The sequence below is a fragment of the Dendropsophus ebraccatus genome, chromosome 5, assembly GCF_027789765.1.
Source record: "Dendropsophus ebraccatus isolate aDenEbr1 chromosome 5, aDenEbr1.pat, whole genome shotgun sequence".
Lineage (NCBI taxonomy): Eukaryota > Metazoa > Chordata > Amphibia > Anura > Hylidae > Dendropsophus > Dendropsophus ebraccatus.
This window is the reverse complement of record NC_091458.1, coordinates 5996802-6021945: the sequence shown is the minus strand read 5'-3', so window position 1 is coordinate 6021945 and position 25144 is coordinate 5996802. Positions and strand designations below refer to the sequence as shown.

Here is a 25144-nt window from a genome sequence, read left to right as displayed (position 1 = left end):
CTATATATAACACACACACTATAGATATACACTATATATAATACACACTATAGATATACACTATATATAATACACACACTATAGATATACACTATATATAATACACACTATAGATATACACTATATATAATACACACTATAGATATATACTATATATAATACACACTATAGATATACACTATATATATAATACACACACTATAGATATACACTATATATAATACACACACTATAGATATACACTATATATAATACACACTATAGATATACACTATATATAATACACACACTATAGATATACACTATATATAATACACACACTATAGATATACACTATATATAATACACACACTATAGATATACACGATATATAATACACACACTATAGATATACACTATATATAATACACACACTATAGATATACACTATATATAATACACACACTATAGATATACACTATATATAATACACACTATAGATATACACTATATATAATACACACACTATAGATATACACTATATATAACACACACACTATAGATATACACTATATATAATACACACTATAGATATACGCTATATATAATACACACACTATAGATATACACTATATATAATACACACTATAGATATACACTATATATAATACACACTATAGATATACACTATATATAATACACACTATAGATATACACTATATATAATACACACACTATAGATATACACTATATATAACACACACACTATAGATATACACTATATATAATACACACTATAGATATACGCTATATATAATACACACACTATAGATATACACTATATATAATACACACTATAGATATACGCTATATATAATACACACACTATAGATATACACTATATATAATACACACTATAGATATACACTATATATAATACACACTATAGATATATACTATATATAATACACACTATAGATATACACTATATATATAATACACACACTATAGATATACACTATATATAATACACACACTATAGATATACACTATATATAATACACACTATAGATATACACTATATATAATACACACACTATAGATATACACTATATATAATACACACACTATAGATATACACTATATATAATACACACACTATAGATATACACTATATATAATACACACACTATAGATATACACTATATATAATACACACACTATAGATATACACTATATATAATACACACACTATAGATATACACTATATATAATACACACTATAGATATACACTATATATAATACACACACTATAGATATACACTATATATAACACACACACTATAGATATACACTATATATAATACACACTATAGATATACGCTATATATAATACACACACTATAGATATACACTATATATAATACACACTATAGATATACACTATATATAATACACACTATAGATATACACTATATATAATACACACTATAGATATACACTATATATAATACACACACTATAGATATACACTATATATAACACACACACTATAGATATACACTATATATAATACACACTATAGATATACGCTATATATAATACACACACTATAGATATACACTATATATAATACACACTATAGATATACACTATATATAATACACACTATAGATATACACTATATATAATACACACTATAGATATACACTATATATAATACACACACTATAGATATACACTATATATAATACACACACTATAGATATACACTATATATATAATACACACTATAGATATACACTATATATAACACACACTATAGATATACACTATATATAATACACACTATAGATATACACTATATATAATACACACACTATAGATATACACTATATATAATACACACACTATAGATATACACTATATATATAATACACACTATAGATATACACTATATATAATACACACTATAGATATACGCTATATATAATACACACACTATAGATATACACTATATATAATACACACACTATAGATATACACTATATATAATACACACTATAGATATACACTATATATAATACACACACTATAGATATACACTATATATAATACACACACTATAGATATACACTATATATATAATACACACTATAGATATACACTATATATAACACACACTATAGATATACACTATATATAATACACACAGTATAGATATACACTATATATAATACACACACTATAGATATACACTATATATAACACACACTATAGATATACACTATATATAACACACACTATAGATATACACTATATATAATACACACACTATAGATATACACTATATATAACACACACTATAGATATACACTATATATAATACACACTATAGATATACACTATATATATAATACACACTATAGATATACACTATATATAATACACACTATAGATATACACTATATATAATACACACTATAGATATACACTATATATAATACACACACTATAGATATACACTATATATAATACACACACTATAGATATACACTATATATAATACACACTATAGATATACACTATATATAATACACACACTATAGATATACACTATATATAATACACACTATAGATATACACTATATATAATGCTCAGTATAACAATAAATAGAAGTATAATTTCTCACCATTATCCTCTTTTTTTTTATCTACCAGTTGTCTTAAGGACCTATCATGATGTCACAATCATGTGATCATTCACATGGAAATGGTTGTGACTAAATCCCATACCGCAAGAGGACCTGGTCCCTCCCAGGTATGGGAAATAGCCAGCTCTATAGCAGCTGTCTATTTCCCATAACTGGTAAGGACCTTTTTGCCCCCTTGTGGTGGGGTCCTGTATAGATCTAGAATTTAGCCATTTTATGGTGAATTGGCTATTTCCCATACTGCAGAAGGACCTTTTCCACCTATCCTATACCGTGAAGGTGACATGTAGGAAAGGTCCTTTTCAGTCATGGGGTTTAGCCTCCTCACCTAATAATGGCTATTTCCCATACTGCAGAAGGACCTTTTCCACCTATCCTATACCGTGAAGGTGACATGTAGGAAAGGTCCTTTTCAGTGATGGGATTTAGCCTCCTCACTCAGGAATGGCTATTTCCCATACTGCAGAAGGACCTTTTTTACCTATCCTATACCGTGAAGGTGATATGTAGGAAAGGTCCTTTTCAGTCATGGGATTTAGCCTCCTCACATAGTAATGTCTATTTCCCATACTGCAGAAGGACCTTTTCCACCTATCCTATACCGTGAAGGTGACATGTAGGAAAGGTCCTTGTGAGTGATGGGGTTTAGCCCCCTCACATAGTAATGTCTATTTCCCATACTGCAGAAGGACCTTTACCACCTATCCTATACCGTGAAGGTGACATATAGGAAAGGTCCTTTTCAGTGATGGGATTTAGCCTCCTCACTCAGGAATGGCTATTTCCCATACTGCAGAAGGACCCTGTTGTTATATCAGCCGCACTTTCAGATATTGTCATCACACTATTAAACAGCGGTTCCTCAAGTTAAAATATTAAATGGTTCTGGGAAGATGATTGTATGTCATGGTATTACAACACCAAATGCTGCCGAATGTTTCCCTGAGCTATTAGATGCTCAGACATTGTGCGGATGGCAGAGGAAGTGGCTGCCCGAACAATCATTTGGATTATTTGTGCATCCCTTCACTTTCATCACCCATTGCTCCCCTATTACACAATACATGTATGAGCAACGGGCGAAGATTTTATGCCTGGTGAAAACCAAGCAACCAAACGATGATATTACACAGGCCGATTATCGGTGTTTGGCTTAACAAACTGCTCATAGTCGCCCTGTGTAATGGACCCTTAAAGGGGTTGTCCGGCGATAAAAAATTATTCACAGAATAACACACATTACAAAGTTATACAACTTTGTAATGTATGTTATGTCTGTGAATGGCCCCCTTCCCCGTGTTTCCCCCCACCCACGCTAGACCCGGAAGTGTGGTGCATTATACTCACCGCATGTCGTGTCGTCCACGGTCTCCGATCGTCAGCAGTGACGTCTTCTTCGTGAGTCCGGCGGATCTTCCCGAGTGCTGGCCGCCCTCTGCAGCGTCATCCGAAGCTCAGCCGCGATTGGCTGAGCATAACTGTGCTCAGCCAATCGCGGCTGAGCGGCTGATGACGCGGCCACGTCATCAGCTGCTCAGCCGCGATTGGCTGAGCACAGTTATGCTCAGCCAATCGCGGCTGAGCTTCGGATGACGCTGCAGAGGGCGGCCAGCACTCGGGAAGATCCGCTGGCCTCCCGAAGAAGACGTCACTGCTGAGGATCGGAGACCGTGGTCGGCACGTGATAGGTAATGTATAGCGCACCACACTTCCGGGTACACGGGTGGGGGTGGTGGGACACGGGGAAGGGGGCCATTCACAGACATAACATACATTACAAAGTTGTATAACTTTGTAATGTGTGTTATTCTGTGAATAATTTTTTTCGCCGGACAACCCCTTTAACTCTATTGATCACTGGTAATTGTCTCTGAAGCCACCAAAAGAGAAAACAATGGATCCTAAAGAAGAATTAGCAGATAAGTAACACAGATAAAGCAAATTCATATAAGAAAGAGCTGCTGGAAGTTGGAAATCAATGTGATGGAGGGTCCTGCGCAATGTGATTAAGATGCAGGAGGGTCCTGCACAATCTGTTGTAGCTGCAGGAGGGTTTAGTACAGAGTGAGACAGAAAAGTAAGACGCAGCCACCCGTCCGCCCAAAGAATTGACATGTCAATTCTTCGGGTGGATGGCGTTATCTGCCTCACCATAGAATGGAGATGCGCGCAAGTGGGGGCGAGCAACAGAATCCACAGCGGGTTATCCCATAGTGTGAATGCATCCTAAAGTGACACCCTCTAATGTGTCACCGTGTTCCAATGAACTGTCACTGTCCTCATGTAATGTGCTACGACCTCCCCCTCTTGCATTGTGTCACTTTGTCCCCCTCATGTACTGTGCCATTGTCCCCTATTATTAATGGACTGACTCTCTTATCAATTTTTCCCAATCTTTGACTCTCCAGCTGAAAAACGACAACTCCTCTCATGAACTGCCAGCAGGACATGATGGGTGTTGTAGTTCTGCAACCGGGAGAGCTACAGGCTGCAAAACTACAACTCAAACCATGAACTGTTAAGCAGGGCATGATGGGGGTTGTATTTCTTGGGATAAGCTCACCTGTCCAGGTTCCTGCTCTTCTTCTTGGGCTCTGGTCTCCTCTTGTCAGGTCTGGCAGAAGAGGGAGCTCCTGCCAGCAGTATATTCAGTTGTATCAGCAATTGCGGATAGAACTGAATGGGGTGGGAGAGCAGCCAGTAAGGTAAGTGAGTTTTATTCTTTTCACCGCCCCATCCCCCCAGGGCATTCTGAAAAAAGGGGCAATGGCCGAACTACCCTTTTAACCCCCCGAGGGGTCTTTAGACACCGGTATTTCCAGGACTATGTTGGATTCCATGGACGATGTTAATGACTAGTTTTTTTTTATAAAATGGTCAACGAGGGTTTTAGGGTTTTTACAAATAAAAAATAATTATCAATTGTGTCGTTTTTTTTTCTTACATTACAGGCTTAGTAGTGGATGGCATCCATTACAAAGTCGGGGCTTAATGTTAGTCAGTATAAAATGGCTAACGCTAGCCCCACAATATTACCCCAGTACCCAATGCCACCAGATTACTAGGAAGAGCCGGGTGCCATTAGTCCCGGAGCATCAAATTTGGCTCTCCTGGACTGGGCGGTAGCCGGGGGGTGTTTAGTGTTAGCCATTTTATCACTAATCACTAACTTAGGGTACTATTACACGGAACGATAATCGGCCCTATCCGGCCGATTATCGTTCCATGTCATAAAGACAATGATCATCGGCTGATCATTGATGCAGGTTCTGACCTATAATTGTCGGGCGCCGACCGCGCACCGATACGTGTAATAGCGGTGCGTGGCCGACGATATGCAAAGAGGAATACATACCTATGCAGGGCTAATCTTCCTCTGTGCTTCTGCCTGGGTCCCGTGCATCAGGGCGGCCTGTGTCAGCTGACAGGCCGCTCAGCCAATCACAGGCCGGGACCGCAGTGGCCAGTGATTGGCTGAGCGGCCTGTCAGCTGAGACAGGCCGCTCTGAAGCTGGAGTGCGCGGGACTCGGTGAGAAGCACAGAGGAAGAGGAGCCCTGTAGCCTGGATAGGTAATGTATACAGTTAAAACAAGGGCTACAAGGACATCAGTAACAATGTCCCCGCTGCCCTTGTTAAACAATTATGGGGATGTGTAATAGTTATTATCGAGCTCCCATCGGCCCGTGTAATACCACCCTTAGTAATGGATGCTGTCTATCAGACAGCTTCCACTACTAAGCCTGTGATGTAAATAAAAAAACACAAGACACAATTGATATTTTTTTTATTTAAAAAACACCCCTAAACCCCTCATTGACCTTTTTAAAAAGAAAAAAAAAAAGGATCATCGACGTAGTCCACAGAATCCAATGTAATCCTCTGGATACCGTTATCTGAAAACAAAAAGAAAGAGACGCACAAAAAAGGCAGGAGTAGAACACCCATCATTGTGACAGGTGTTCTACTGCTTACAGTAGCGGCATCTTTACAGATAGCTGCTTACTGTCCGGCACCTAAGGGGTTAAGTATGGATGGATGGTATCCACACTCAACCCTCTGGGGGCCAGACACTTCAAACTGCACCCATACCAGCAAGGAAGGGGGTTAAGTGCCCCCCTGGGCTGAGTGCAGTGTAAGATACAGGCACAGGGGAGAGAAAGCAGCATCTTCAGGACACAGTCTGGTTAATAGCCTTAACCCCTGCCTCACTGGTCCAGGCTGCAAGTACTCACGTGTGCTGCATACTCACGTAATCGGGCCGCCGCGCTGATTCCATTTTCAGATCTGCTGCTCCATTCCCGAGTTCCGACCTTCTCTGTATACTGGTGTCAGGTCTGATCCATCAACATACAGAGAAGGTTGTAACTTGGGAACGGAGCAGCGGATCTGAGAATGGTAATGTCCAAATCCCATACTGTAAAGAGACCTGCTGACGTCACAAGGTCACATGACTTCCTCAATTCACGTGACTGTACAGCAGGCGAGGCTTATTCAGTTTAGCCTCGCTGGTCTACACAGCTGCCACGAGTTTGCGTCTCCAATTGTGCCACTGCACGTCCGTTCTACAGGAAATTGTTATGGGGGGGGGGGGGCACAACAGTAAATATGATGGTTTCACTAACAGGTGGAAGGAGGAACAATGGTGGGTGCAGTAGTACATGGGGGAGGGGGTGCAAGGAGGCACAATGGTGGGTGCAGGAGTATGTGGGGGAGGGGGTGCACCCATTATTATGCCTCCATGCACCACATCCACCATGTACTACTTTACCCACCATTATACTGTACTGCACCCCCTCCCCCATGTACTACTGCACCCACCATTATGCTGTACTGCACCCCTCCCCCATGTACTACTGCACCCACCATTATACTGTACTGCACCCCCTCCCCATATACTGCACCCACCATTATACTGTACTGCACCCCTCCCCCATGTACTACTGCACCCACCATTATGCTGTACTGCACCCCTCCCCCATGTACTACTGCACCCACCATTATACTGTACTGCACCCCCTCCCCATGTACTACTGCACCCACCATTATGCTGTACTGCACCCCTCCCCCATGTACTACTGCACCCACCATTATACTGTACTGCACCCCCTCCCCATGTACTACTGCACCCACCATTATACTGTACTGCACCCCTCCCCCATGTACTACTGCACCCACCATTATACTGTACTGCACCCCCTCCCCCATGTACTACTGCACCCACCATTATGCTGTACTGCACCCCCTCCCCCATGTACTACTGTACCCACCATTATACTGTACTGCACCCCTCCCCCATATACTGCACCCACCATTATGCTGTACTGCACCCCCTCCCCCATGTACTACTGTACCCACCATTATACTGTACTGCACCCCTCCTCCATGTACTACTGCACCCACCATTATACTGTACTGCACCCCTCCCCATGTACTACTGCACCCACCATTATGCTGTACTGCACCCCCTCCCCCATGTACTACTGCACCCACCAGTATACTGTACTGCACCCCCTCCCCCATGTACTACTGCACCCATCATTATACTGTACTGCACCCTCTCCTCCATGTACTACTGCACCTACCATTATACTGTACTGCACCCCTCCCCCATATACTGCACCCACCATTATACTGTACTGCACCCCTCCCCATGTACTACTGCACCCACCATTATACTGTACTGCACCCCTCCCCCATGTACTACTGCACCCACCATTATACTGTACTGCACCCCTCCCCCATGTACTACTGCACCCACCATTATACTGTACTGCACCCCCTTCCCATGTACTACTGCACCCACCATTATACTGTACTGCACCCCCTTCCCATGTACTACTGCACCCACCATTATGCTGTACTGCACCCCTCCCCATGTACTACTGCACCCACCATTATACTGTACTGCACCCCTTCCCATGTACTACTGCACCCACCATTATACTGTACTGCACCCCCTTCCCATATACTACTGCACCCACCATTATCATACTTACTGTTGTGTCCCCCCCTAACAATTACCTGTGGAAAGGACCTGCAGAGAGAAGCTAACCTGTGGCAGTCCTGTAGACCAGCCAGGCTAAACTGAATAAGCCACACCTGCTGTACAGTCACATGGCTTGAGGAAGTCATGTGACCTTGTGATGTCAGCAGGTCCTTTTACAGTATGGGATTTAGACATTACCACATGGAAATTCATGTTGTACAGAAGAAGGCAGTAAAGGACCTGTGATGTCACAGTCATGTGATCAGTCACATGGGTGGGAGGAGTCATCTACAACCTACGGAGAACACACAACAATCCGCTCTCTATAGGGAACTATCTATAGCAGCACAAGCAATAGCGCCCCCGCATGGTCACACTGACGGGAATCCGAATGACAGCTCATGTATTACATAGGAAGCACAGACACGGTATTACCAGAGCCCTGTGTATAGTCTGACCTGTCACTGTATGTGGTTGGAGCTCGGTGATGCTATAACTTCTGAGGTAATTCTGAGGTAAAGTTTTTTCGTGACATATTAGTCATGTGATAATTTTATTGCCAACGACGTTACTTACACGGCGATATCAGATATGAGTAGTTTTTTTCTACATTGTGGGAGATTTATCAAATATGGTGTAAAGTGAAACTGGCTCAGGCGCCCCCGGCAACCAATCAGATTCCACCTCTCATACCTCATAGCCTCTTTGGATAATGAGAGATGGAATCTGATTGGTTTCCGGGGGCGACTGAGCCAGTTTCACTTTACACCATGTTTCATAAATCTCCACCATTATGTGTAGTTCACTTTATTTATATTTAGGTTTTTTTTTACTTTTTACTTCATTTTACTTTCCCTCCATGGAGACTTCAATTTGACTTTCTGATGACAGGTATAGCACACCGCAGGGCTGATCTGCATTGTGTTGTGCCAGTCATGGGCTGAGCCTGATCAGCCACCATAGCTATGGAAGCCTAAGGCCCCGTTCCCACTGAGGAAAGGTAGCGGAATTCCGCGATGGAATTGTCCGCCGCGGAATGCCGTTAGCCTCCCGCTCATAATGGGAGTCTATGGGAGGCGCGCGCTCCTGCCCTGTCCGCGCTGAAGAATGAACATGTTCATTCTTCAGCGCGGACAGGGCAGGAGCACGCGCCTCCCATAGACTCCCATTATGAGCGGGAGGCTAACGCCATTCCGCGGCGGACAATTCCGTCGCGGAGTTCCGCTACCTTTCCTCAGTGGGAACGACCCCTAAGGGAGGACTCCCACTGTCATAGCTACCCTGGGGGAGAATTCTCCCTCTGTTCTTCCCTATACATACAGCATCTTTAGGGTTAACTGCAGGGATCTGAGCTTTCCTTGGACCCCTGCAGCTATGGCGGGTGCCTGGCTATCACTGATACTCTCTACCCATTTAATTCCAGGACGTGATTGTACGTTCATGAGTGGGAAAACACTGTGTATAATGACATTCATAACATACTGGTTAAATACACGCATTGTCAATAAAAATAATAATAATAATACACCAAGAAGTAGTTTGAATCGAATGAAACGTTACACGTGTCATTGATGCAACAGAAGAAAAGAGATTCCTCCCAAATCTGGTCTCCATAAAGAGCGAGGACTCTATATAGAAGAGATCACCCCTGGGCGGAGCTCTGCATGTGGCCCAATGACTGTGAGCTGAGCGACAGTGTACCGCTGCTGTATAGTCCTGGAGCTGGCTGGGATACATCGCCAGGCTCTCACTCAGCGCACCCCGCACACAAGTTAAAACAAATCTTGATGAAAAAAAATGAAACTTTTTTTCAATAAAATCTTTTATTTTGTTGAAGTTTTTTTAAACAATACAGCAATCCAAATAGAAATGTTGGACTGCAGCAAAATTCATCCTGCAGTTCTGTCTCTGGCGGATATGTAGTGATAACTAGGCTGATCATACATTGGGGTCTAACCCCTAGAGGGTGTAACAGGACTGCCCCCCACTGCCTTATCTACAGGCTCTCAGAGGCTTCTTTGGGACAGTGTCCCTCTTGGCGAGAGACCGCACACAGGCATATCTCCCAGCTGACAAACTATGAGAGGGGCAAAGGGCATTTCTAGACTGAGATTTCCAAATACAGATGGGCCTCTCCATTACACCCTCCCCCCCTCGTCTCTACTCCCTCATCTCCAGACACAGGTGGCCCCTCCATTACACCCTCCCCCTTTCTACTCCCCCATCTCCAGACACAGGTGGCCCCTCCATTACACCCACCCCCTTTCTACTCCCCCATCTCCAGACACAGGCAGCCCCTCCATTACACGTCCTTTCTCTGCCCGCACCATCTCCAGACACAGGCGGCCCCTCACTTACACCTCCTGTCTCTGCCCCCCCATCACCAGACACAGGCGGCCCCTCCGTTACACTTCCTGTCTCTGCCCGCACCATCTCCAGACACAGGCGGCCCCTAACTTACACCTCCTGTCTCTGCCCGCACCATCTCCAGACACAGGCGGCCCCTAACTTACACCTCCTGTCTCTGCCCGCACCATCACCAGACACAGACGGCCCCTCCATTACACCTCCTGTCTCTGCCCCTCTTCTCCAGACACAGGCGGCCCCTTCATTACACCTCCTGTCTCTGCCTGTATACTGTGGTTGCCTCCTTAAAGGGGTCTTCCAGCATAAATTTATTATTAGGGATGGTGCCGGGGCTGCAGGGGACATGACAGTGATGTATACTTACTTTGCTGAAACACCGACAGGGTGGAGAACGGGTAGCCCAGGACCCTGCAGCAACTGTGGAACGGGGCAGGTAAGTATACATCAATGTCAACTAACCCCAACCCCCCCTTCCCCCAGCAGCATACCCAGTTATTATTTTATCCCGGACAATCCCTTCAATCCTTTCAGATACGCTTATCTCTGGAGTTTATTATAAGATGTCTAACAAGAGTTGATTTATTTGTAAAACATTTACCACACTACAAACATGCTTGTGGTTTCTCTCTAGCGTGAATTCTCCGTCTATGTCTACCAAGATGTGATTTATTATTAAAACATTTCCCACATTCTGAACACGAAAAAGGCTGCTTTCCTGAATGAACTCTCTCATGAGCAACAATCTCTGTTTTATATGAAAAACATTTCCCACATACAGAACATTGAAATGGCTTCTGTCCTGTGTGACGTCTCTTATGCAGAACAAGGTTGGATTCACTTGAAAAACTTCTGTTACATTCTGAACATGGATACAGTTGTCTTTTGTGACTTTTTTCATGATTAACAAGATTACATTTTGATGTAAAACATCTCTCACATTCTGAACATGGGTACTGCTTATCATGTTTCAGCTTTTCGTGCCTTCTTTCATGTGCACGAAGATTTGCTTTAGATGTAAAACATTTTCCACATTTAGAACATATGTATGTAACCTTTTCTGGTGCATATAAGTGAGATTCCTGATGTTTAACAAGTTCTGATTTTTGAGCAAAACGTTCCATGCACCGCGAGCATGAATATGGATTCTCTGCTGTGTGCAGTCTCTCATGTGACACAAGCTCCGAATCATCTGTAAAAGATTTCCCACATAGTGAACATGAATACTTCTTATTGTGACTTTTTCTGTGCGTTACGAAATCTGAGTTTTTTGTAAAAGATTTCCCACATTCAGTACATAGATACGGCCTCTTTTCTGAGTGAGATTCCTGATGTTTAACCAGATCTGATTTTCGAGCAAAACGTTCCATGCACCGTGAGCATTTATATGGATTCTCTGCTCTGTGCAGTCTCTCATGTGACACAAGCCCCGACTCATCTGTAAAACATTTCCCACATAGTGAACATGAATACGTCTCCCCTGTGTGACTTCTTCTGTGCGTTACGAGGTCTGAGCTTTTTGTAAACTCTTTCCCACATTCATCACAATGAAACATTTTCTGATCTGTCCTTGTGGTAACAACCAGTGATGGGTCAGGAGAAGGTTCCTCACGATTAGCATTATATAATAGATCTATACTTGTGTTAATACGCTGTGATGGGTGGGAAGGATTCCTGAGATTAGGGGGATTATACGATAGATCGGTCCTTGTGGTAACAACCGGTGATGGGTCAGGAGAAGGTTCCGCATGATTATGGAGATTATACGATAGACTTATAGTGCGACGTCCTGGATATACATTAATGGCCCGGCGCTTTTCTCTTGAGGGGAGCTGAAAGACTTCTTCATCTTCTACTTCAGATTTTTGTGGTGACACAAAGTTTCCATCAGCTGCATTACTTGGAATTTCTGTTCAGATTTAAAAAAATATATATTTTAAAATACACTTTCAATCCACTCATGAATTTGACTCAAATACCAATAAGCACCAACGATTCACTTTTGTATTCTTGCTGATTACTGTATATAACCAATAGTTACAAAAATATAAATCACCCAAATGTGCAGTGTCCACATATATATATATAGATGCAGTCCGAGGTTAAAGTAGAAGTCCAGCCCTAGCTAACAATCAGTCCTTACTTACCTCTCCCAATGCCTTCTGTTGTGGGAATGGCTCCGGGACCCCTGCCAAAAGGCATTCCTCCCCCCCAAGTTGTGCTCAGCCTGCTCAGCCACTCATTGACTGGAGTGGCATCCCTTCCTAGTAACTGACTGCCTGAGTGGCCAGTCCATCAGTCCGGTAATGACATCGGCAGAGCAGGGGGTCCCGGTGAGGTGATCTGGTGCTGAAGAGGCATGGGGAGAGGTGAGTTAGTACTCTTTGCTATTCTCCCCCTTGCACCTTCCATTAAAAAAAAACAAAAACCTGGAGGCCGAATTTCTCCTTCAAGCACAATTTCTTTGGCTCAAGACGAGCTCCGCATGCAGCTGTTCATTGAGGGTGAAGAAAGGATGCTTGACTAAGAGAGGAAACTCTTGAATCATAGCAGACAAGCACCGTCTTCCTAACGCTGACACCCTCTATGAATAGCTGCATGTAGAGCTCATCTTGGACTGCATCTGTATATAGGACATTGTACATTTGGGTGATTATATTTTTGTAACTATTGGTTATATACAATAAACAGCAAGAATGCAAAAGTGAGTTGTTGGTGCGCTTCTTTGCTTATTGGACTATGGTCTAGGAATGACAAGCTCCTAGCGTACACACCTGACCGAGGAAGAGTGTGGGCAGTATATGTTGTTTATTGGCTCGAAAACCAGTCCTGGATCCCCTCCTCTTCTCCCTCTATACAGCCCTCATCAGCAGACCATCAGCAGGTTTGGCCTTCAATACCATCTTTATGCTGAAGGCACCCAGCTATACACCTCTTCCCGTGATATCACCCCTGAATTCTTACAGAATTCCCAACGACTGTCTATCCGCGCACTCTTATATTACGACCTCTCTATTTCTCAAACGCAATCTTTCTAAAATGGAACTTCTTGTATTCCTTCCCTCTAACCAACCTAAACCTGACATCTCACTCTCAGTGTATGACACTAGGATAACTCCTGTTCATCGAGCGCCATGTCTTGGGGTTATGCTAGATTCGGATCTATCTTTTCCTCCCTATATCCAAGCTCTTGCAGCTCCTGTCACCTACACCTCAAAAACTTCTCCAGAATCCGCCCATTTCTTACCATAGATACATCTCAGACTTTTACTGTCACCCAGAGTCATTCTCGTATTGACTACTGTAACTCCTTACTGATCGCTCTTCCTTTCTCCAAACGCTCCCTCCAATCTTTCGCTCCATCCGTTACACTAATGTCTCCCCCCTTTTCCAGTCACCCTCACCCATGAAGCTGTACACAACCCTGCCCCTCCATACATCTCCTCCCTCATCTGCACCTACCATCCTACCCGTGCTCTATGTTCTGCTATTGATCTTACACTAACATCTTCCATAATCAGAACCTCTCACTCCGGCCTCCAGGACTTCTCTCATTTTTCTCTCAGTTTTCTGGACACTTTACCCTAAGACATTAGACTCAACTTTTACTCTATGTCTCCTACGGTTCCATGTACTTTGTACCTGCGATTGGCAGATGACTGGTACAATGGCTGGACTATCAGCAAATAAAGCACTTACTGCCTCTTCTGTCACCCTCAGTCCTCCTAGTGTTTAAGCTCGTGTCACCCTCAGTTCTCCTAATGTGTAAGCTCTGTCACCCCCAGTCCTCCTAGTCTGTAAACTCGTGTTACCCCCAATCCTCCTAGTATGTAAGCTCTTGTGTCACCCTCAGTCCTCCTAGTATGTAAGCTCTGATGTCACCTCAAGTCATCCTAGTATGTAATGTGTGATCCCACAATTCGTTAAGTGTAAGCACTAGTTATTCACAGTATATAAGTACCAACGCAATTACGAATATTTACAGAATATATAGGATCACAATTACGATTGCATTAAAGACTTTTCATAGCGGTTTATCTTCTTGTCTAAACGCTGATCGTTTAAAAGAAAAAAATCATCACCTCCAGGGTCAAGCACTGGAGAGTTGATATGGTATACAGGAAGAAGGCAGAGATGGAATCGGGCAAGAGGGTCAAGGCAGATGGCAGTAGTTCAATTCATGCCAATCACAAGAGAATTGGTTTGATGAAAAGATCAGACAGAAAAGAAATCCGGCAGACTGGTACAGGTGAATACATGGATATCGGGAACTGATTCAGCACACCTTTGTTACGGACACTAAGGAACCACAATAATCCTATAAATCCTCGAGGCAAACTGCGCACACCAGTCAGAAACAATATGTAGGAAAACACTATGTAGATGAAAGAGTTACATGAAGAGACTAGCAAGGTGAATGGCAGAAGGTAAAAAACTGGGTCACTTGGAGAACAACAATGACGAAGATTCCAGAATGGCCACTGATGACTGAGATTCCAGAATGGCCACTGATGACTGAGATTCCAGAATGGCCACTGATGACTGAGATTCCAGAATGGCCACTGATGACTGAGATTACAGGATGGCCAACGATGATGGAGATTCCAGTGCAGCCACTGGTCACAACACAGGTATCTCAAGCATAAACATAATTGTGGCCAAGTATTAATCACCAGTATGATTATAAAGAGTGATAATCACCAGTATGGACAAGACAGAAAGTCACTGCTTTCACATATCCCAGGATTTCCAGCATGTACGAAGCACACATCCTTGCTAACATGCATTTCCTTTAGGTTGTTCATTATCAAGACTGGAGCCACAGAAGCCATATAGGAGAGTCGGTAATATACGCTGCTCAAAAAAATAAAGGGAACACTTAAACAAGACAATGTAACTCCAAGTCAATCACACTTCTACGAAGTCAACCTGCCCAGTTATGAAGCAACACTGAGTGTTATGAATCAGTTTCTTCTATTGTGCAAATGGAACAGACAACAGGTAGACATATTGGGCAAATAAGAAAGAAACCCCCATAAAGGAATGGTTCTGCAAGTGGTGACTACAGACCATTTCTCTGTTCTCAAACTTTCTGTCTGTTGTTTTGAACACTTTTGCATTTTGTCATTGCTTTCAGGTCTAGAGGTAGCATGAGGTGGTGTCTACAACCCACAGAAGTGGCTCAGGTAGTGCAGCTCATTCAGGATGCCACAGCAATGCGAGCTGTGGCAAGAAGGTTTGCTGTGTCTGTCTGCGTAGTGTCCAGAGGCAGGAGGCACTATCGGTAGACAGGCCAGTACACCAGGAGACATGAAAGAGGCCAAAGGAAAGCAACAACCCAGCAGAAGGACCGCTTCCCCGTCTTTGTGCAAGGAGAACAGGAGGAGCACTGCCAGAACCCTATAAAATGACCTCCAGCAGCCACAAATGTGCATGTGTCTGTGCAGGACGCTCGGCATTTGCCAGAGAACACCGGGATTGGCAAATTCGCCTTGGTGCCTGTGCTTTCACAGATGAAAGCAGTTTCACACCGAGCACATGTGACAGAGTCTGGAGATGCCGTGGAGAGCGATCTGCTGCCTGCAACATCCTTCAGCTTGAGCGATTTGGTAGTGGGTCAGTAATGGTGTGTGTGTGGGGGGGCATTTCTTTGGGGGGCCGCACAGCCCTCCATGTGTTGCCAGAGGTAGCCTGACTACCATTAGGTACCGAGAGGAGACCCTCAGACCCCTTGTGAGACCACATACTGGTGCGGTTGGGGTTCCTCCTATTGCAGGACAATGCTAGACCTCATGTGGCTGGAGTGTGTCAGCAATTCATGCAAGATGAAGGCACTGAATCTATGGACTGGCCGTCCGTTCCCCAGACCTGAATCTGACTGAGCACCATCTACTAACATCACGTTGCAGCACATACTGTCCAGGAGTTGGCGGATGCTTTAGTCCAGGTCTGGGAGAAGATCTCTTAGGAGATCATCCGCCACCTCATCAGGAGCATGCCCGGGCCTTGTAGGGAGGTCATACAGACACCTCATCAGGAGCATGCCCGGGCCTTGTAGGGAGGTCATACAGACACCTCATCAGGAGCATGCCCGGGCCTTGTAGGGAGGTCATACAGCCGCCTCATCAGGAGCATGCCTGGGCCTTGTAGGGAGGTTATACAGCCGCCTCATCAGGAGCATGCCCGGGCCTTGTAGGGAGGTCATACAGACACCTCATCAGCAGCATGCCCGGGCGTTGTAGGGAGGTTATACAGACTCCTCATCAGGGGCATGTCCGGGCCTTGTAGGGAGGTCATACAGACACCTCAGCAGGAGCATGCCCGGGCCTTGTAGGGAGGTCATACAGACACCTCATCAAGAGCATGCCCCGGCCTTGTAGGGAGGTCATACAGCCGCCTCATCAGGAGCATGTCCGGGCCTTGTAGGGAGGTCATACAGACACCTCAGCAAGAGCATGCCAGGGCCTTGTAGGGAGGTCATACAGACACCTCATCAGGAGCATGCCCGGGCCTTGTAGGGAGGTCATACAGACACCTCATCAGGAGCATGCCCAGGCCTTGTAGGGAGGTCATACAGCCACCTCATCAGGAGCGTTCCCGGCCTTGTAGGGAGGTCATACAGCCGCATCATCAGGAGCATGCCGGGCCTTGTAGGGAGGTCATACAGCCACCTCATCAGGAGCATGCCCGAACCTTGTAGGGAGGTCATACAGCCGCATCATCAGGAGCATGCCGGGCCTTGTAGGGAGGTCATACAGCCGCCTCATCAGGAGCATTCCCGGGCCTTGTAGGGAGGTCATACAGCCGCATCATCAGGAGCATGCCGGGCCTTGTAGGGAGGTCATACAGCCACCTCATCAGGAGCATGCCCGGGCCTTGTAGGGAGGTCATACAGACACCTCATCAGGAGCATGCCGGGTCTTGTAAGGAGGTCATACAGACACCTCATCAGGAGAATGCCCGGGCCTTGTAGGGAGGTCATACAGCCACCTCATCAGGGGCATGCCCAGGCCTTGTAGGGAGGTCATACATACACCTCATCAGGAGCATGCCCGAACCTTGTAGGGAGGTCATACAGGCACGTGGAGGCCACACACAATACTCAGCCTCATTGGAACTTGTTTTAAGGACATTACAGCAAAGTTGGATCAGCCTGGAGTGTGTTTTTTCACTTTAATTTCGTGTCTGACGCCACATCTAGGCCACCATTGGGTAATAAATGTGATTTCCATTGATGATGTTTGTGGGATTTTGTTTTCAGCACTTTCAGCTTTGTACAGAACAAAGTATTCTATGAGAAGATTTCATTCATTCACATCTGGGATGTGTTATTTGAGTGTTCCCTTTATTTTTTGAGCAGTGTATATGGGGAACCTCCAACTTGATCCGAGGACTTAATGAACATGAGAGGGTGACCACAATGACATTCTAATCTTCTGGTTAAAAATGCAAAAAAAAAAAAAATTAATGGGCAAAGAAAGGTCTTCACTTGGCTTGGTGCAGGTACAAGGATTGATCAGACTGCAAATCGATAACATGTTTTCAGTCTGTGAAAATGAGCACAGGATGAGGGAGCCTTCCAGCAGATATCACCATTCCTCCAAGGCTAACTTGATGGCAAGTCCTCGGTGCAGTTTCTCTGGACAAGTTCCCATAGGTGATGATCTTTCCCTTGAAGTTCTTCTGAGACAGCCGTTCTGGCCCCATAAAGATATAGATCACCCAAAAAAACTGCTTATGCAAAAAAAGGGTCAGTGGAGCCTCAGTCACGAGTCTCAAAAAAGCGAATATCCAGATATCCCTCCTGGGAGTACTCATTGAGCACAGTGATTGATGTTTTTTTGCTGGTCTACTATTCATTGCCTCCATTCAGCAGCAGGGGATTTATTCTTTACTATAATCTTGTTTAGACCCCAGTAGTCAGGATCCAAGGATCAAAAACTGGGGATGGGACTTCCAAATTAACCCCCTCTCTAAGTTCTCTGTAATGTATTCAGACATATCTTGAGTTTTGTGAAGAAAAAGCAGGTGAACCCTCCCACGAGGAGAAGAGGTTCCAGAGCAAGAATACAGATCCCTAATACTCTGTGTGATTGAGTCCATAAACATAACGTGTGACCGAATGGAGAGAATCTGTATGTGCAGTCACCTCCCTCACTATATGGCACTATATATAACACCGGGGTCACCGGGGCCTGAAGGGTTACTGTAATGTAGCTGTAAGGTGGAGCAGCCCCCCCTTATATCCCTGTCACCTCCCTCACTATACTGCACTATAAATATATACACAGGGGGTCACCGGGGCCTGAAGGGTTACTGTAATGTAGCTGTAAGGTGGAGCCCCCCCTTATATCCCTGTCACCTCCCTCACTATACTGCACTATACATATATACACAGGGGGGGGGGCCTGAAGGGTTACTGTAATGTAGCTGTAAGGTGGAGCCCCCCCTTATATCCCTGTCACCTCCCTCACTATACTGCACTATACATATATACACAGGGGGTCACCGGGGCCTGAAGGGTTACTGTAATGTAGCTGTAAGGTGGAGCCCCCCCTTATATCCCTGTCACCTCCCTCACTATACTGCACTATTACATATATACACGGGGGGGGGGGCTGAAGGGTTACTGTAATGTAGCTGTAAGGTGGAGCCCCCCCTTATATCCCTGTCACCTCCCTCACTATACATATATACACAGGGGGGGGGGGGCCTGAAGGTTTACTGTAATGTAGCTGTAAGGTGGAGCCCCCCATTATATCCCGGTTACCTCCTTCACTATACTGCACTATACATATATACACAGGGGGGGGGGGGCCTGAAGGGTTACTGTAATGTAGCTGTAAGGTGGAGCCCCCCTTATATCCCTGTCACCTCCCTGTGTACCTCCATTATACCATACCTGGGGTAGCAGCTCCCGGCGTCTCCTCCTCCTTCACCTCACTCATACACCGGGGATCACTCCTCATCCTCTCTTCTTCTTCTTCTTCCTCTTTAATCCTGTGATTTCCCTCCGGACAGTCCTGGGAATACAGAGGACGGGGACATCTCTCTGCTGGATTTCTCCTCCTGGATCCATCTGTAGGGAAGACACAGGGACTGAATACAAAACCTCCGGGATACTCGTCTATATACTGTACACTTCTCTCACCACCTTTGACTTCCCTGTGTAACTCCATTATACCATACCTGGGGTAGCAGCTCCCGGCATCTCCTCCTCCTTCACCTCATTCATATATGGGTGATGGCCCCACAAGCTTTCATCTTCTTCTTCTTCCTCTTTAATACTGTGATTTCCCTCCGGAAAGTCCTGGGAATACAGGGGACAGGGACATCTCTCTGCTGGATTTCTCCTCCTGGATCCATCTGTAGGGAAGACACAGGGACTGAATACAAGACCTCCTGTATACTCCTCTATATACTGTACACTTCTCTCACCACCTGTGTTTTCCCTGTGTAACTCCATTATACCATACCTGGGGTAGCAGCTCCTGGCATCTCCTCCTCCTTCACCTCACTCATACACCGGGGATCGCTCCTCATCCTCTCTTCTTCTTCTTCTTCCTCTTTAATCCTGTGATTTCCCTCCGGACAGTCCTGGGAATACAGAGGACGGGGACCTCTCTCTGCTGGATTTCTCCTGGATCCATCTGTACGGAACAGACAACAACTAAATACAAGACCTCCCGTATACTCGTCTATATGCCATATGCTTCTCCCACCACCTTCCATTTCAGGTTATATATCAGACACCAGTGCAAAAGCAGAAACTGTCAAGGTCAGAGCTGAACCCAGCAAATGCATGCAGTCCAGATATCAGCAGTGTTGCTGTATACATCTCCACTTATACTCAATATTCACTGGGACAGGGACTCTACCCCCAGTCCAGAGAATTTCCCTGACCAGTAAGGGTCCTATTACACGAAGCGATTTTTAACGACTAACAATCGCAAACGAGACTGTTTATCGTTAACCTAAAATCGTTTGCCATATATTACACAGAACGATGGTCGTTGGATACAATCATTACTATGATCGCTATTGCGATCATTAAAATAATCGTTTACTCCTTCTGATCCCAGCAAAACAATGAACAATGTGCAATTACACTGAACGATTAGTGAAAAAATGCGGAATTTGAGCGAAGGATTAAGGATAATTTTAGGTTCAGCTCTAAAACAGCGATCAACGACATACAATTTTTCAATCCTTGCCTGCAATTACACATAACGATTATCGTTTAAATTCGAACGATATAACGATTTTTCGCACGATAATCGTTCCGTGTAATAGGGCCCAAAGGCTCAGAGTGTATGTCTGCTGCTCAGTACATTGTGTCCAGTGTATTGTATAGCACCATGCAGATTATGTAAAGAGAGAGACCCAGACACAGAGCTGCTGTTCTATACACAGACTCGGCTGTCACTCCTTCATCAATTATCCGACAGGGTAGTCACTGGCCCGTTAAGAGTCAGAGACTAAACGTGTGCACACCGTATGTGACCAAGATTAACAGTAGCAGGAGGGAAAGGAACATGGAAGTGGCAGGGGGCATAAACCGGTCCACATCACATCTGATCCTTCCCTCAGGAGAACATATCAAGACAGCTTCCTAACATGGCAGAAATAAGTCTACAACATGGCCGCCAGTGGCAGCCTGTGCCGGCAGTAATGAGCAGTTAGTCTCCTCTTACCCGGTGATGTGAGGGGCGGCTGATCCTCCATCATGGCCTCCTTGTACAGATCCTTGTGTCCTTCTACATACTCCCACTCCTCCATGGAGAAATAGACGGTGACGTCCTGACACCTTATAGGAACCTGACACACACAATGATGCCGTCATCCTCCAGACACCTCCCACCTTGGTGTTATATGTCCCAGCATTCCCAGCAGCATTGCTCACCTCTCCAGTCAGGAGCTCAGTCATCCTGGTGGTCAGTTCTAGGATCTTCTGCTCATGGATCAGTGATGGAGGTGGAGGATCTGTGATGGGGCTGCTGCTCCAGCCTCCTGACACAGGAGGCGCCACACACTCACCACACCACTTCTTCACTACTGTGTAATCCTGTGTATGGTGAGACACTGATCACTACAGAGAGTCTAACAATCCTTCCCCTCTCCAGTCATCTCCCTGTATTATCTATAGGGATAAGAGGGAGGGGATGTGACGCATGGCTCACCTCTCCGGTGATCAGGTGGATTATCTCTAGGGTGAGCTCTAATATCCTGGCCGCCATCATGTCTCCCCGCCTTCTCCAGCCTTGGGGGGTCATTGATGAGAAGGGGCGGCTGATCCTTCATCATGGCCTCCTTGTACAGATCCTTGTGTCCTTCTACATACTCCCACTCCTCCATGGAGAAATAGACGGTGACGTCCTGACACCTTATAGGAACCTGAGAAACACAAAAATACAAACTCAGGAGAAATAAGGGTCACGTATGGAATATCTGACCCATCCAGCTCCTGTAGTATATACTATATACCCGGTGATACTCATGACACATAGACATTAGGTTACAAACTTAGGCTATGTTCACACTACGTAAGTTTCCAGCCGTAGCGCGTTCCGTGAATAAGCGGCTGGAGATTTAGGTAGTTTGCGTACAATGGAAAGTATACGATGTACGGCCGCACAGTTCACACTACGTAAGAACTTACACCAGGATTGTATGCGGCGACGTAAAAAATGAACCAGACCATTGTTTGAGGACTGAAATGCTGTAACTTACACCCGTAGCGTAACATGCGGTCCCGTATGGAGTGGTGATTTCTTTATTTTAGCACTTTGATTCGCCGATCCAAAAAGGTTCTGTGGGGTGTCCGGGGCTAGCCGAAGATTTCCAAGTAAAAGACTGCTGTCAGATCGCTCCGTACGGCGCTCGGGAGGCGTAAGTAGACTACGGGCGTAAGTTCGAGGACTATACGTAGCCGGCTGCAACTTACGCCGGCCGGAGTTTCACACGTATATGTCCGTCCGCGAAAAATATGTGGCCGGACATATACGTAGTGTGAACATAGCCTTAGTATGGTTGAAGAAAAAAAATAAAGAAAAAACACCTGTCCATGAAGTTTAACCATTTTGGGGGAGGAAGATGAAGGGGATGGGATTATATATTTCTCCATACGCATCAATGTTACTTTGTACAAAACTTATCGTCTCTGTCGGTTGTGAAGCCTCCAAAGATTTTGCTGTGACGGCTCCACAGATTACTGTTCTCATGGTGGAGACATGCAGTTGCCTCTGGAGATTGAACCAGTCAGAGGAATTGTTTTTAAAGGGGAGAGGGGTATGGGGCATTTCTAAATATAAATAGGTTGATTATAAAACCCCCATTCCCCCCCTTACTACACTACGTTCTCTAAAGACTCTTGGGTGTAATCCATCTGGTTTTGGAGTTTTACTTACAGTGCTGGCCAAAAGTATTGGCACCCCTGCAATACTGTCAGATAATACTCAATTTCTTCCAGAAAATGATTTCAATCACAGATGCTTTGGTAATAATCTCTTCATTTATTTTGCTTGTAATTAAATAAAACAAAAGAGAATGATAAAAAAAAAGTCGAATCATTGATTATTTTACACAAAACTCCAAAAATGGTCTGGACAAAAGTATTGGCACCCTCAGCCTAATACTTGGTAGCACAAGCTTTAGACAAAATAACTGCAAACAGCGGCTTCCGGTAACCATCAATGAGTTTCTTATTTTGGACCCTTTTTCTTTAGCAAATTGCTGGAGGTCCCTGAGATTTGAAGGACGTCTTCTCCAAACGGCTATTGTGAGATCTCTCCACAGGTGTCTATGGGATTCAGGTCTGGACTCATTGCTGCCACTTTAGAAGTCTCCAGTGCTTTTTGAAGTGTGTTTTGGGTCACTGTCCTGCTGGGAGACCCCTGACCTCTGAGGGAGACCCAGCTTTCTCACACTGGGCCCTACATTATGCTGCACAATGTGTTGGTAGTCTTCAGACTTCATAATGCCATGCACATGCCATGCCAGAGGCAGCAAAGCAACCCCAAAACCTTAGGGAACCTCCGCCAGGGCAGCTAAAACTTATTTGGATGTTAGTCAAGGTTCTTTAGCCACCATCTGCACAATCTTTCGTTGAAATCTCTCGTTTTTCTTTTCGGTCCACATCTAGGGATGTTAGCCGCAGTGCCCACACCTATGGAGGTTAGCCGCAGTGCAGGGGGCTTTACACTTCTTGATGACACGGTAGACACAAAAACATTCAGCTCTTTGGAGATGGACTTGTAGCGGTGAGATTGCTCAGGCTTCCTCACTATTTGGCTTCTCAAGTCCTCAAACAGTTCTTTGGCCTTCTTTCTTTTCTCCATGCTCAATGTGGTCACACAAGGACAGAAGACAGAGGTGGAGGCAACTTTTATCCATTCCACCTGGCTGCAAGTGTGATTTACTCAGGAGCAATGGTGAGTGTTTTAGACCTTGTTCACACTTGTTTGTTGGCCACTTTCTCCACCGGCGGTGCCTGCTGGGTTTTGGGGGGGCCCTTGGGGATTGGTCCTGTGACAGTGGGCTTGCGGGGCCGGTCTATTGCCTCCCTTCCCTGTTTGTGCTCGCTTTGCTGGGTTGGTGGTCGCTGACTGACACAGTGGTGAGTTAGTGTAGGGACCCATGTGAACCAGAGAACCTGCACGTGGTACATGGGGCAATATGGTTTGATCTAATTATATACCAACATCCTGGCGTTGGTTTTTAAATGTAGCCGAGAGGCATTAGTGTCAGCCATAGGTGTGATGTGCAGCATTAGTGTCAGCCATAGGTGTGAGGTGCGGCATTAGTGTCAGCCATAGGTGTGAGGTGTGGCATTAGTGTCAGCCATAGGTGTGAGGTGCGGCATTAGTGTCAGCCATAGGTGTGAGGTGCAGCATTAGTGTCAGCCATAGGTGTGAGGTGCGGCATTAGTGTCAGCCATAGGTGTGAGGTGCGGCATTGGTGTCAGCCATAGGTGTGAGGTGCAGCCGCTCCTTTCTCTCCCTTCCTGTCCTGATTTAGTTATTGCCACCACCTGTTATGTGCCAAAGGGAAGTAACAGGTGCTGTTAGTTACACAAATTAGAGAAGCATGACATGATTTT

The 25144-nt window shown here is 44.8% G+C and overlaps 1 protein-coding gene across 1 annotated transcript in view; it reads right to left on the bottom strand.

The window, feature by feature from the left end:
• The window catches only part of LOC138793981 (zinc finger protein 585A-like), a 43659-nt gene extending 21814 nt beyond the window's left edge, over positions 1 to 21845 (bottom strand). Inside the window, exons 1-6 of the mRNA XM_069972746.1 lie at positions 21741 to 21845; positions 20523 to 20696; positions 20236 to 20412; positions 19949 to 20125; positions 11660 to 12955; positions 11414 to 11466 (exon numbers count right to left, since the gene is read on the bottom strand). Coding sequence (XP_069828847.1) covers positions 11414 to 11466; positions 11660 to 12955; positions 19949 to 20125; positions 20236 to 20412; positions 20523 to 20696; positions 21741 to 21825 — 1962 coding nt within the window. The 5' untranslated portion in view covers positions 21826 to 21845. The remainder of the gene's footprint in view (positions 1 to 11413; positions 11467 to 11659; positions 12956 to 19948; positions 20126 to 20235; positions 20413 to 20522; positions 20697 to 21740) is intronic.
• Between the last annotated feature and the right edge of the window lie 3299 nt (positions 21846 to 25144).